The sequence below is a fragment of the Hipposideros armiger genome, unplaced genomic scaffold (genome assembly GCF_001890085.2).
Source record: "Hipposideros armiger isolate ML-2016 unplaced genomic scaffold, ASM189008v1 scaffold_44, whole genome shotgun sequence".
Classification (NCBI taxonomy): domain Eukaryota; kingdom Metazoa; phylum Chordata; class Mammalia; order Chiroptera; family Hipposideridae; genus Hipposideros; species Hipposideros armiger.
This window is the reverse complement of record NW_017731394.1, coordinates 3,031,965-3,048,175: the sequence shown is the minus strand read 5'-3', so window position 1 is coordinate 3,048,175 and position 16,211 is coordinate 3,031,965. Positions and strand designations below refer to the sequence as shown.

At 35.0% G+C, this 16,211-nt stretch overlaps 1 protein-coding gene across 1 annotated transcript in view; it reads right to left on the bottom strand.

Annotated features, from left to right (window-relative positions):
• Positions 1 to 500: 500 nt before the first annotated feature.
• Positions 501 to 16,211, bottom strand: part of PDHX (pyruvate dehydrogenase complex component X) — a 78,345-nt gene continuing 62,634 nt past the window's right edge. Inside the window, exons 9-11 of the mRNA XM_019639555.1 lie at positions 14,331 to 14,489; positions 11,333 to 11,397; positions 501 to 8,956 (exon numbers count right to left, since the gene is read on the bottom strand). Coding sequence (XP_019495100.1) covers positions 8,698 to 8,956; positions 11,333 to 11,397; positions 14,331 to 14,489 — 483 coding nt within the window. The 3' untranslated portion in view covers positions 501 to 8,697. The remainder of the gene's footprint in view (positions 8,957 to 11,332; positions 11,398 to 14,330; positions 14,490 to 16,211) is intronic.

The following is a 16,211-nucleotide window of genomic DNA, read 5'->3' as shown; positions in this document are numbered from 1 at the left end:
TTATAAGGGGGAATCTAAAAACAAACAAACAAACAAAGCAGACTCAGAGATACAGAGAACTTATAATTTTCAGATGGAAGGGGGGTTGGGTGCCTGGGTGAAAAAGGTGAAGGGATTAAGAAGTACAAATTGGCAGTTACAAAATAGTCACAGGGATGTAACCTGCAGCATAGGGAATATAGTCAACAATACTGTAGTAACTATGTATGGTGTCAGATGGATACGAGGCTTACTGGGGAGATCACATGGTAATTTACATGAACGTCTAACTACTATGCTGTACGCCTAAAACTAATAAATACTGAATGTCAACTGTAATAGAAAAAAAATTAAGGAAAAAGTGATGGAAAAATGTCAATACTGCAGACTAAACTTAAAAATGTCATGTCTGTAGCTGGTATATTGTAAATAGCACAGTATTTGAGGAAATATTTTCCAGTATTTGAAAATTGTCTGATTTCAGTAAAAACATTACTCTCTTTATTGACAAACAAGTAAAATTCCAACACATGTCTTTGCTGTTTTAACTTTAATCTTATTCTTTCATTTAAAGAAAAATATCAGCCAACATTCATGTCAGGGACCACACTTATTCATCAATAATAATTTGGCTACAGATACAGGAGTTCCATAAAACCAATGAAAGCATTCTGTAAGAATCAGTGAGCTATAAATCAAATTTACAATAGAGTTGTATGTTTTATTATTTGTGAATTGTACATTTTATTGAATTATTGCTATGTTACATTTATATTTAATATTGCAGATCCTATTAAATTTATCAATTGACTATTTTATTATTTGTATATCAGTAAACTTTCTAATGGACTTACACTTGATAATAGATGCACAGACGCTTCTTTCTCAGAGCTGGTTGTTAAACATTTACCAGCACACCACTGCCTAAATGAACAAATACAGGCTGAACAGCTTCCTTGGCTTCTTCTAGCCTATACAGAGGTCCACACCCTCTTCCCAGCTCTTCAGCTTACCCTTCCGTCAGGAACATTACAAAGAATTGTCCAAGAACACAAATCAAAAGGAAGAGAGATTGCCCTAAAGACTCAAGGCAGATAATTTAATCTAATTCAGCCTTCCTAAGAAGGCTGCCCTCTAAGAAGGGAAAGCTTCAGGCTGATTTGATCACACCTGCCATGTGGCAAATTAATAGGGAGTCCTAATAGATGGCAGTCATGGCACCATAACCTAATAAATGTCCTGCCCTTGAATCCACATACATGGCTCCTTGGGAGCAGAGGGGGCAGGCAGAGGCATCAAAGTAGGCAACAAAGCTGAATCTTCTTGTCAAATTTGGAACATGTTTGGGACACAGAACAAAGGGTCACCAAGCAGGACGTGTACATGAATATCAGGGTTTCTTACACATTTATTTTTAAATTGTCATCGCTTGTGATTTTAAAATGTCTTTCTAAAGGTGAAATAAAACAGCTACCAAACCAAGATGTATAGAAATTTAAAAAATTCTGTTGTTTGGCAGACTTCTTGTGTGGTAACTTTAGGCCAATGCCAATAGCGAACACTAACCACTAAGGAGTTTCCTTCAGTGCTAAAAAAAAAAAATTACAACGAAACTGTAGTTTTTCTAAATAAAACAGAGAATGTCAGACCTGTCTCTGATCAAATCAGGTTTCTGACTGTTCATGTTACTCTTGTGTCCTTGTCCATGCATCTATTCAATAACATAAGTATTTTTCCATTTGTTACAATCTTATCCCCCCACCCCCCGCACATACTCAATGATTTTTCCTTTAAAAAACAAAACAAAACAAAAAAAAACCCACCAAATACCTGTTATTATCTGAGTACCATGAGGTACAAACCTTTGCTAAACAGTTATCCTCCAATTAAATGGAGTGCAATTTTTCATTAATGAAAAAGCACAATTGATGCAGATAAGGAGGTGTCGTCAGGTAAGCTGCTTTTGGTGTCTTATTTACAATGTTGCAAACATAAATGCACAAAAAGACTTCTCTGACCTCGGAATAAGAGATGAGTCAATGCTACCATCATAAAACGGTCACACATCCACCCATCACAAAAGGGAAACTAGCCTCAGAACATCTTACAGAAAGCATGTTATGAACTAGTCTTGACAAATGGTAACACTTTCACTTAATCGGTATGACCTTGAAACCTAGGCACAGAATTGCCCCAACACGATTCCTCAGGCCCTTAAAAAACAAATGTGTTGGGTGAAGGTCAGACTGACATTTAGGGGGTTGAGAAAGGGGAAAGAGTGGGAGAAACCCAGTCTGGCATCCTACAAGGTGTGAGCAAATTCATAATTGTGTTGGTGATAGTAAGGATGAGGGGTGGAGAAGTGCTATATTTCAAACAAAAACATATTCAAGAAATTTACAATCTGGGGAAAATCAAGGAGATATTTCTACTTACCAAATTCTGCTATCTGCATAGAAAGAACATGTACTTTCAACCACAAGGACATTTATTAACTTAAAAAATTATTATTAGACATTTCTTTTTCCAAACCTTGTTATCCCTGAGCAAAAGTAAAGAACTCTTTGGTCATCACCCAGTGAGTTGTCCTCTAAATAAGAACACTGAGGTGTTTTTCTGTTTCTGATCTTAATTATTAATCCACACAGCTACTTCCCCTTCACGAATCAGCAGGTTAAAGGTTAAAGGGATAGATCATTCATTAATACTAAAATCTAGAGGACACTAAATGTCCGGTTACTGACATTTAGCTACAGACTTCTTTCTATATTATTTCTATATTCATGTAGGAGGTGCTACTGAGTTCAACAAGCTGTTTTCACTGTCAACAGAGAGGCATTTCCCCAGCTCAGTGTCTTTTTAATGTGCTAAATTACAGAATTTCCTAATAAATTTTCAAAAGAGTAATCTCTTGTGAAGCTCTGGGGCCAGACTACCTGCCCTGAATCCTGTGTAATCTTAGACAAGTTACTTAACATGTCTTTTGTGAAATACTGATAACTATGTGATGGGGTTGTGGTGAAGGCTTAATGAGTTAATAATACATATAAGGCATTCAGAACATCTGGAACACAGTAAGTTACCTATTACTATTATATTTTCATGGTTAGCATATAACCATATAAAGAAAAGGTCTGCATCTACTCAATGGGAACTATGTAATTACATGACAAGAAAAATTGTATTGAAATATCCACCTAGGAAATAAAATTTCAGTAGAGAATTTCCCAAACGATAATTTAAGAAATTAATGTTTATTTTACCAGTTTAAGTTGATTGAAGGTAAGGGCTGTTAGCTATGAGTCCTCAGTACCCATGCACAGATGCTCACCATCGTTGAATGAATAATGTATTTCAACACTTTCTTTTGTTTCACAGTTTAATAAATGTCTCTTCTAGAAAACAGGGGAATTTATTTGAAAAAAAGTGACAATATTTTCAGTATCACCTCTAGCCTAGGTAGATTTCTCCACACAAAGTAGGTCTAGTATAGACTGCTATCCCTTTATAAGGTGTCTTATTGGGCATTATTCCAAATTATGAGATCACATTTTACTTCCCAGCCTCTCTGGTTGGGCTGTGGTGCCAGTTACAAATATGTTCTCTCTCAGATGCACACGTAGCCTTCAATACCTGCTCAACAATAATCAGTGATTGTTTTAAGCTTTTCTCCTTTACACCAAACAGCATGTTACGTTTTCTCAGTAGAAGGTGCCCTAGGGACATTGCTCATTCCAGCTGCTGCCTGGCTGGTCAGCAGGTGTACACATCCCGTGATGCTTTGCCCCTGCCTTTTGCCCAGAATGGCAGTCCCAGCTCGGCCCAGTGACCACCTTCCCATGGTCCTCCCCACACAGACCTTAAGTGCTCCAGGCTTCCCGTCTGTAATGGCACCCTGATCGCCCTAAGTGCACCAGCCCAGCAACTGAGTCTGACCTCAAAATACGAAGGATGGCTTCCTATTTCCCTGGTGACTGCAGACAGATCCGGCCTGGGCAATGCAATGAGCTTCTCTGCCATCCAGTGGGCCGCAAACATTGGACCCTGACTGATAAGGTGGTCACTATAGAAGACTGGACCCTCATTGATACAGCTGTCAGTATAGAAACCTACAACTTCCAAAATAAAAACTGAGGTAACGACTTTTGATTCTGAATGTGGACCAGCTGCAAAGATACTTATGAAAAGTAACAATGTTCTATATCATGTTTTTATCCTTAGAGAAACTTAGAGAAACTAATTTTTCAAGGTTATATTTTCTAAGCCTTCCATTCAGAGACAGAAGTTGTAACACTTTACCTCAGCATTTCGAGTTAATAGTTGCCCATAACGAAAATAAAAATCCCTCAGCAGTTTCTGCGTACAATTACCATCAATGCATAAAGAAATCCACTACAGAGAACGTAGGAATTAAGTGTGGCCATGCAGAAAACACACTAGCGTCATGACCGAAGAACAGGCCCTGCAGTTATTACAAGTGGAAAATGCTACCTGTTAACATGAACTATCTCAGCAGCAGTAACAGAGCTTAGAAAGTTGTGTACTGCAAAGTAGTGAGCTCGAATTTTGGCGCAGCACAGACCTACTAGGTTCAAATCCCAGAACTGGCACTTTGGTGCTGTGTGCTGTTGACCAAACCACACAATCTCTGAGTTTCCTTATCCTGTCTGCAATGATAGTAAAGTAGGCTATACCTACCTTAGAGAATTGAGGTTAAATGAGATCAGCAAACACCGCTGTGATTAATTTTTCCTCCTGCTTCATTTTATAGGTAATAGAATATGGAAGCACAGAAATAGGTTTTTACTGAGTGCAGTGATTTATAGATAAAATTGAAACTAAAATACTAAAGGCTTAAAATACATTGATTTAAGTATGCAAACTTGGGCAATAAAGTATGTACTAAAAGCCAGTAGTTCCACTTGCAAGGACGGTAATTTCTTAAGTGGCATCCTATAAGCTTCCTGATAAATGCCATTCCCTATCAAACAGGCTGTTGATAAGGCACAGATAAAAAGTGTAGAATAAGTGCAATTTATGCGATTAAAAATTTAACATCTTAGATTTATAGAATACATTATGCTTTATAAAGTGTTATGAATAATATTTAATTTGATCACAAATAACCTTATCTTTAACAGACCTTCTACATTTTAGTGATAGGAGTAATAAAGAATTTCATAAACTAAGAAATTTCAGAAAAATAAATTTTGCTAATAATTTCTCAACTTTTAATAAAAGCCCAAGGTTCCCTAATTTTACGTATCATACATAGTCGAGGTTAAATTAGAGGTTTAAAAAATACCTACTTTGCTGGGAAGGCTGCTTTTGGCTTTGTTGAAAAAAATATAAACAAGTGATAAAATGTGAAAGTAAATTTTATGTGATCAAAGAAATAAGACAGCCACTCACTAAGGCAAATCATAATTTTCAAAATACATCTTTATACCTTATCATTTCAATTCAATGGGGTCTTCAGTGTTACAAGTCTAGACAAATCACACCTTCCCACCAACCTATCTGTCCCCATCTCTTGAAACCAATGGAGACACTAGAAAATAAAAATTTTAAATCCACAAAACTATTTAAAATGTCATTGGAAGATGATTGCTTTATCCATTCATAAAAAGGTTGACTGTCTCCTGAAATACACCATGTGCTGTATATAACTGCTCAGAATCTTAACCTTCTGTATACTGGTGACGGGGACCACGGGGCACTGTGTTTTAGGCTGGGAAACTGCCTCACTGTTGCTGCACTATCTGACAGCACACACCCGCCCCATAAATTCATAATACACCACAGCAAACCAGCATCTCCAATATGCTTCATGTTCTCCCTTCTTGAAAGCCATTTGAACTAGTGCATAATCTAAAGAACTCACGCTTTCCTTTTAGCAGAAGCTTCCAGCTGGCTCCTGCTGACTGCGGTCCGCTCCCTTTTAGCCTAGTCTGAAAGTAATTCTACATTGTTACTTCTTTCTTCTGAGACCAAAAAGAGTTCCCCATTAATAATGTCACATTTAAATTAATGGTTAATTCTTACATGCCACACACTTGGTTCTTTCATTTATTCATTTCACCTGAGACAAAATCTATCATCATGCAATGTGTAATGAGGACAAATTTTCCTGGAAAACCAAGATTTAAATGCCATTTTTATTTTTCTCCCACATTCAACGTACAATACATTAACTCACAGCACCACCTACCTTTCAATAAAAGGTTAGGAAACTAGGTTTACTTGTAGCATAATGCACAAATGGCTGGCCTATACAATGTAGTCTGAAATTAAGTCCAAAATGTAACAAAGAAAACAAAAAATCTAAAAATACAAGTTCCATTTGACACTATATATAAAATACCTACACCAATATATATATATATATAACTTAGTAATGTTCCAAACAAAGGAGTCTGACCAGCAGTACACTGATGATTTTAATCTGCTACAAAATAGTTAGTGAGCAAACAAACTGTACCTGTAAATGTTAACTAGAAGTGGCAATCAGGGAGAAGCAGGGCTATTTTAACTTACAAATTCTAATGTTCATTGTTATTTTCATGCCTAAGTGTTAACTGGAATGGGCATTACCTTTTCCTTAGAAGTCTTCCCAATAGTATAGTCATTTTCACTGTTTAAATGAGAAAAAAGATGACAAGGTATCAAATTTGGTTTTCACATCCTCTCGTGTGATAGCTATCAGTACTCCAAGTATAGATACAGAATGTGTATACAGGGCCTGCTCAAGCAGCACACGGTTCCTTCTCTATAATGATGCAAACCAAGTACACCATATACTGCTTTCCCAAATCAGTGTTAGCCTTTGACCTCACAGAGCAATAAAATTCTTTTCAGAAATGAAATGACAATTTCCTTACATAAACCCAAGCAGTACATAGCGATACTAGAGAAAATATTTTTAGTCAGCATGAATGAGCACTTGTACCCACAGCGGAGAAGTCAAACCATGAAAAGTCAAACTATGAGAAGCAACTCATTATATGAAAAGCCTGGTTGTGATGTCCATGGAGAATTAAAATATCTTAAATTTATACAGCATTTCTCCTGGGCAGTTCACAATAATGCTGTAAGGCAGCCTGGGGTGGGGTTCAGTGCCCATTTCACCCACAGGGAAACAGACGCATTACGGTTTATGCACCTCAGGCCATGGAAAGCAGAACTCCAAGCCAAGGGTTACTTATGGCTGGCTCAAGCTCTATGCATCAGATATAAAAATTAGGGGAAAAAACCAATTTCAGTTAAAACTGACTGAAAATAATGTAACTGCTAAAAGTTGTTTGAAAGCAGCATTTGGTTACCACTTTCAGTACAACTGCTAATATGACAAGAGTTTTGGAGACTATTTTTAAAACACATGTTAAAACAGAATGGGAGTAAGCATTTTCTTAACAATGGATAGAATGGAGCTCTATTTTAGAAGGCTCTTTTCTGAGAGGATAAGTAGCCCATCAAATCATACCACATAACCTGTACCACATAGTCTGTCTTCTGGTGATTCACGTCAGCAGATACTAACACGAGTCTTCCTGTGACTGGTTAATTCAACTACCATCCAACTTCGGTACAGCTATCTTGCCAGTTGTAGCAGAGTTGTTAAAAGAGAAAAATAAGCTCTTCTGACCTTTCTGATACTTAGTGAACATTTCATATCATCGATGGAATAAAAAGGATAGTTCTCACCTGCTTCATAAGGCTTCTCTTCTACTCTCTTTCCAAAGTTTTACATTCCATAGCTGTTGTTTTCCTAATGCCACATTAATTTTAAATTCCTTCTTTTCTTCTGGAGTGTCCCTTTTAAGCTGGTTCCAGGGAAATTACTAATCTACTTCAAGTTTTCCCTAAACATCTGTGTCCTAAACACTTAAAACACAATAGAAATTTTTGTATTTTCTCACAACTTATTGCACAGTACAAATTTGAAACATTCTGTGTTTAAATCAATATTAACTTAAAATGTTTGATAAGAAATAGTATAATTTATTTTAATATATTCCAACTTAGTATGAAGGTGAGCAGTAATTTCTGAGGGTTTAGATATTTAAACTATAGTTGATCATTGAAACAAACAAATATTTTGGTCTTTCTCTCTCTCCAGTTTTGATTGTTTTATTCTTTTTCTTTAGAAGTTCACAGTGTTACAGTAGTAAAAAATAAGACTGATAGAAAGCACTCTAAAACATATGGCTATATATACATAAAAAGTTCAATAATGTTGCCACAACCCCAAATACAATGTGATCCTTATTTATTTACTATTATCCAGAATAAACTTCTGTACAAATTAAGTTGTTCAAGTATATCTAGAGCAGTACTTGTAAAAGTGAGGTCCCAATGCTAAATTAATGGGCATCTCTTTCAATACAATTAAGAAGAATTGCAACAATTTTTTTGAGTTTACAATTTATCATACATTTTCAAATATTCTAAAACATTGCAAGGAGTCAAACACATAGTTTAATTTACATCTAGTACAGCACCAGAGGTTAAAAATGGATCTGACTAACCAAACGTTCTCTTTCATTTGTAACAGTTTGTTATCATTTGTCCTACAACATTAAACCCAAACTGGAAAGGAAGACAACTCAGGTCAAACGTTTTCACCTTAAATAAGTAAACATTTCATCCACTTCACACTTAAATATTAATTTTTTTCGACTAGTGTATGTTTGTGGGTAACAGCTCTATCTATGAGGGCTAGGCAAGTAGAATAGGATTCTCTAGGTTTGCTTTAAAAGTTTCAAGAAACCTGGTAGCTAGTTCGTCATCTACCACTCGGCCGTCACTGGACATTGTGACCGTGATGAGCTGGTGCTGCTGTAGTTTGTCATTTCCCTCTTCATCCTGAGTGAGCTTCAGCACACGTCGGAATCTCCCAACAGCCAAAATGCAGGCCTGAGGAGGGTTGATCACTGCAGTAAATTCATCGATGCCAAACATCCCCAAGTTGGAAATACTAGGGGGAAACAAAAGGCTCTGAAGGTGGCATGTCCTCAAAGAACCCTTTCCCCAAGCATGTATTTTTACTTTACTAAAAAACTGTGCTACGGATATTATACTGAGTCAAAGACCAAAGACAAACAATATTATTGACAATAGTATCAAAACACAAATAATTGACATACATACAAATATTATATCAAATAGAAACACCTATTCAGCATTGAACTAAATGTCCTAGGCAGTAGCATATGGCAAGAAAAAGAAATGTAAAGTGTAAGGACTGAAAAAAAATTAAACAGTTATTATTCACAGATGAATTGATTGTGTACACAGAAAATCTAAGGCTCTACAGATAAACCAGTCAGATTAGGAAGTGAATTTAGCTAAGTCACTAGACAAAAGGTCAATATAAAAATTCATTTTATATCTATATACAAGTTGTAATTAGAAAACAAAATTCAAGAACAATAACATTTACAATAGTATCAAAAAATATCAAGGAAGAAATCTAATGAAACATATGTAAGACCTCTATATAGAAAATTTTAAGATATAATTGAAGGAAAGCAAAGAACTGAATAAACAATGGTTTACGCCATGTTCACCAACTAGAAGACTCAATGCCGCAAAGATCAATTCTCCTTCAACTAATCAAAAGATTCAATGCAATCCCAATCAACATCCCAGCAAGGCTTGTATGTATGTGTGTGTGTGGGTAAGAAAAAAGACAAGTTGATTCTAAAATTTCTTTGGAAATATACAGAGCCAGGAAAGACAATCTCGAAGATGAACAAACAGACATTCATTACTGGTATCAAAAGTTATAGCTTGGTGGTGCCAAGAAGGGGACAAACATGCCGAATGAAAACAGGAAAGAAGAGAGAAACAGGCTGAACACATAGGTACATGGTCACCTTCTCAATGCTCTGGAGAAGGAATAATTTTTTAAATATATGGCATTGGGTCAAATTAATATCCACATGAGAAAAAAAGAGAATCTTGACTTTTATCTTCATACCATAAACAAAATCCAATTTCAGATGGATTATGATCTACATGTGAAAAGTTATAAAGCTTCTAGAAGACAACATAGGAGAATTACTTTGTGACTGTTCAGGCAATAATTCCTAACAGACAACAAAAAGTACCAACTATGAAGAAAAATACCGATAAATAGAACCTCACTAAAATTCAGAAATTCTGTTTATTAAAAACACCATCAAGAAAGTTTCAAAAGCAAGGCCTGCAGAGTGGGAAATGGTATTTGAAATAATACAGATCCTACAAGTCTGTGTATCTGGAAATAAGAACTTCTACAAATCATTTTTAAAAATGGACACAAGACTTCAACAGGTCCTTTGTCTGGTGAGTTACCATATACCCAAATGGCTGATAGGTAAATGAAAACAGTTTTCATTATCACTAATGACCACAAAGACTACTACTACATACCCTGAGAATTGTTAAAATTTAAAAACTAACATTATTAATGGGAATTCTCATACACTGTTGATGCAAGTATAAATTTGCATAACCATTTTGTTAAACTGTTTGCAGAACCTATTAAAACGTTTAACCTGGCAATTGTACTTTCAGGTCTATACGACAAAAATATGTATACATAGTCACCATAAGACACTAAAAAAATGTTCATAGCACCATTATTTGTAATAGCACCAAACTGTAAACAACACAAATGCCCAACAACAGTAAAATGGATATCCACTGGCCTATTTATACAGCATGCCACAGAATACTATATACTGCAGTAACAGATAAAAGGCTGCTTCACACAGCAACATGGGTGCAATCTCATAGACACTAATGTTGAGTAAAAGAAGTCAGGCACCAAGAATATGTCTTTACATAGAGATCAAAGGAAGCAAAACAAATCTATATATAATTTTAGTGATAATTTTCAGAATAGTGGTTACCTTTAAAGGGGATTAGGAAGGGTAAAGAGAGCACATCTTGCTTTGGTTGGTTACACAGGTTTCTTTACTTTGTCAAACATTCAAGCTACACATAGTATAAGTTACAGTTAAATAAAAATAGAGCTGATAATAACTGAAGGGTCCAGATCGCAAGAAAAAAAATTGAGATTTATAAATCTATTGTATTTATATATATTATTTTTAAATTTCAGACTCTGAATGTCATTCTATGAACCTTTGAATGGGTTAAATAGCTAACCTTAATGGGTTCCTACTAGCTTTAATATGAAACTATGATTATATATTTTGACATATTCTGTTTATCTAAATAAAGTATGTGATATTTAACTTAAATTAAAAACATGTTTCAGAAAATAAATAAAACAGGTTAACATGCACTTTATAAGTCTCATACCTATTTGATGCTACTGATAATTAAAGAGTTTAAATTTTACCTAAAAGACCCTCCTTGGTATTCTTCTGGTAACAATTTTCCATCTCTTGCTTTCTTTGATAGAGCCTGAGAAAAATACAAACAAAGTATGTCAACCAACGATATGTTATACACAGTAAAGGGTACTTGTCACTTAAAATATTTGTACAGAGTACACTCTCATCCCTGATATGCTTTGACTTGACTTTATAAGATGTTTTAATAGATATATAATTTTCTCTAAAACAATTTTAAAAATGGACAAGTTAGAGCACAGATAATCCAAGAAGCTAAAGATGAGAATCAAAAATCTAGAAAAATCACTTTCCTTTAAAAATTCTTCAAACACTGGAATTACCTTGTGCACCATTACTATGCAGAATATTTCAGTATTTCCTATTGTGTGTATAGATTTTTTTCTTGTAAGACAAAACATGAGAAGAAGCCATTCTTGTCAATCTAGTATTTTAGATAAATTATGCACTGGCAACAAACCCACAACCAACATTTCAGTTTTCATCTTTCTACCCATAACATATATATAATTTCAGACAGTTGTAAAGAACAAAACGAAACAAAAAAAACAGAACTTTATATTTCACTTCTCAATATTATAAACATCTTTTGTGTTAAGTCATTTTCTAAACGATTTTTTAAATGTCTGCTTAATATTCTAAAAACTGCATCTGCCAGAATTTATTTAGTCATTTCCCCAGTGTGATAATTTGGTTCACTGGTTTCTTTTCAATGATTTCATATAAATTCTCGGAAGTGGAATTACTAAGTCCTAGAAAATGGACATTATTTTGATCTTACAGTTGAAGGATTGCCTGAATGAGCTAGTCCAGTTTACATTGCCACACAGAATATAAGACTGTAGTAATCTCATATCACTCTTGACAATATTGATTTCTAAACTTTCAGAGAGACAGATGATACCCTCAGAGTGACTTTAAAAAATGTAATTAAATTTTCCTCTACTTGCCCTCGCAATTAACCAAACTTCTGTTAATCCTTATTTTTCAATGCTTCAAAAGCAAGAGAATAGAGGTTGAATCATTACATACGAAAAATTAATAATGAATTACTTTATGAGAAGAGCAGAGAAAAAAATGAAGCTACTGTCTTTTGAGTAGATGAAATAAGTCCATGGCTTACTTAATAGTCTGTATTATATAGCTAATATAAGTACAATTTTACAACCACTGTTAGCAACTATTTAATTTTAAACCATAAATGATTTAAATTTTGAAAAAGAAAACACTCTTTAAAAATCTAAAAATGATCTCAATGTATCACTGTGACTTACTGCAAAGGCAACAACTACAGATTTATACTATTTGGATATAGTTACTCATGAAACTATTTGGATTCAAAATGAAAAATGAAGAGATGGACTCAGACTTGTATAGGCCGTGGAATATCAGAAGTACAGAGAACAATCTACAAATGTATTTTTCCAGCCTTAACCAATATAACTGTTCACATGATTTGAACAGGCACATATCATGTGGACTCTGAAAGGCATTTTTTTCAAGGCAGCTGATCTCCACATAGCCTGATGAGCTACCACACTAAAACAAATAAAAAGCACATTCATTGAAAAAACTAGATTGCAAGTGCACATGATACACTTTTAAAAACCTTTGTAGACCTTAAATATACCAGCAGGACTTTCCTATCAGTGAACTCTCAGAGCCTGGAGTAAGAATAGATTCTGAGGAGAATCGCTGGTTCTGAAAAATCCTAATCCTCACTGGGCTTTCCTGGTAACGTGAAATGTGAACTAAAAGCAAAGCAGGTGTTACCTGAAGCATCCAGCTGGAAGGATGTAACACAAGATGACTAGCAAACACTTCTAACACATATCACGTCTCACAAATTCATTCAAAAGATGTACCGGGTATTAATGAGGTACACTTTATCTCTGCCTTTTAAAACTACTATAATTAATGAAGAATTAAGAATAGTGTGGGATGTAAGGCTTGTTACTATATTACTTTATTTAGGAAATACAAACTTGGACTTGGCTGAGACATGCCATAGCACCACACATTGACATCCTTGGGATTACTGAGGGTCAAGAAGTAAATACTTGGGGGCCAGCCGAGTGGCGCGTTGGTAAGAGCTGGCTTGGGACGCCAGAGGGCCCTGGTTTGGATCCCTTAAGGGCCAGTGACGCTGCCCTCTACAGCTAAGATGGTGAACAACAGCTCGACTTGGATCTGGGCTGCTGTGTGTCTGCAATGGCGTAGGCTGCAGTGGGGCTGCAGTGGGTTTTCAACACTTCAAGATTTGCGATATTTCTACCCCAAAACACCCTTAGAAATTATTATCAAAGCTGAAGGGTATCAAAGCTGCCTAATGCCTGTCTTCCTGTCTATTCAACGTGATATTTTTGGTGAAATCAGATTCCTCCATATCGGAACTACAAAACTGCTTTTCTAGAAACTTGGGGGGAAAAAAGTACTTTTGCTTCTGGAATACTAAATACTCAATTCTAGAAAGGAATGAATAAGCTTTTAAGAATAAAATGATGATAACAGTGAGGTCTACGCATTACCAATTTCGTAAAAATATAGTTTCAGCCTTAACCTTAAAATCATTCTAAAATAATATCTAGACTTTGGGAAGTACATTACTTGTCTGTAACTTGAATACTGGTGACCCTGAATTATCTGTATGTTCTTTCTAAATTTCTGAATGTTAAATGTTCTTAAAATGGCTTATAACTGGATAAAAACTTAAAACTCCATATACACAACTGACAATCACTTGGAAACATACACACATACATATATACACACACCTGTATATATAAATATAGAAGGTCAGACAGTTAAGTTCGCGAACTCTTCACTGTGTAAGTGCACAATGTAATTATATATTGATAGGTATGCAATTATATATAGATAGATGTATGTTATATTAATCATAGAGTAACCAGATCACGACAAGGCTTTATCAGAAAGTAAATGCTAACCTAACATTTTGAAACAACAGTATTTCTTAAGGCATACCTTTACTGAGTCAGCAATTTCTCGTATACCCTTGGCAGCAGCATCTTTTATGATCGGTGTAATTAAACCTTTATCTGTTGCCACAGCCACTGAAATGTCAATAAAAGGCAGTTGCTTTGGGCCCTCTCCATCCCAGCTTACATTCACACTTGGCATTTGCTAGAAAACAGGAAGAGAAAAAAACATGCTACTAAAGAAACAGTGTTAGACCAAGGCAGTTACAGAAAAATAACTAACATTATTATGCATATTGAAAGTGAATCTAGCCAGGCAGAAGGAAATAAAAATTCAGTTTGAAAAATTGGTTTGGATCTCTGTGTTAAATGTCTTTTATGTTTGGGAAGAATAACTAAACATATCATTCTTTTTCAAGCAAGCTTGAGGAAATTCTGATGACGTACAAATTTTGATCTCTTTACATCATAGTTAAGAAAAGGGCTCCCTTTGTTAAACCTGATTGCTAGAGAGACTTTAACATTTGTTATACTTCCTGCCTCAACATGTGACCAACATGACCTTGAGGAGAAGAGGAGAGAGGAGAGGGGTAGTGACATTCATGGCATTATTCCTGTGGCATGGAGGAAGCCTGACTATTTCTAGCACAGCCCTGGGAAGTGTATTAGCAGGCCCTGAATAAATGACTTCCCTGTTTAGGAGAGATTTCCTAGCTTCATAAACAGGATATATCCTACATGTTAGTGTGTGTGTGTGTGTGTGTGTGTGTGTGTGTGTGTGTGTGTATTTAATATACATACAACTACACTGAGGATGGAAAAAACCAGATGTAATGACTAAATGCCTGGAAACAATGTACACTGATAATGTTGCCAAATATCGCAAGAGAAAATTATGCTGAAAAATAGAAATCAAAAACAAAATTCTCTTCTCAAAAATTCTTTGCTTTCTATAGACTAAGATCCAAGTCTCCCAGCATGTCACGTAAGCAAGGCAATCCACAACTTGGTTCTACCTGCTTATCTAACTTCTGACCACTCCCTTAAAGTGAATATCCCTCAGAAACAAAGAATATTTGTCAAATAAATTTAGTTAGAAAGCTACGTAACAGAACCATATGGTCACAGCCTAAGTTATACTCAAAGGAAAATTATAATCTTAACTCATCTTATTAATAAAAAATAATTATAATGAATTACATATTCAAGGTTTCTAACAAGATACCGCTAACCAAGATAAGCCATGGAAATTAAGGAACACATAACGAAACAGTAATAAAAGGAGTGAGAATATAAATATGCAATAATAAAAGCAAGACAGAGTTCAGCAAACTCTCAGGCACTGGGGACATTAAAATAATTATAAGAAAAAAATGTAAATGACTCCAGGCCAGTAAGTTTGGGAATACAAATGACATGAATGATTTTCTGGGAATATGTAAGTTTCCAAGACTGACTCAAGAAAAAGCTGAAAATTAAACTGCTTAATAATTGTGGGGGAAAAAACGAGAAAGTTGCCAAGGCTCCCTCCTCAAAATAGAACTAGGCTCGGATATTTTTACTGGTGAATTCTATAAAACGTCAAGAAATGAAACTCTTTATATTGAAACAAGCTCAGAGAAAGGAAAGGAATAGAGTATCCAAAATCATTTTGATGAAGCCATTGATTAAAAAAAAAAGAAAAGCCTGACAAAGCTAGCATAAAATTTAAATTATAATTATGATGGCTCCTGATACAAAATTATGAAATATTAACAAATAGCAGCTAATGGCCACTATAGAGTCACTTAAGTAGGGCAAGAATAATTCATAATTAGAAAATCATTAATATAATTCACAATATTATTTGATCAAAAGACAAAAGCCAAATTAACATTTAGATATGAACAGCTAAAAAGGCATACCTTTAAAATTCTGTATTATTGTC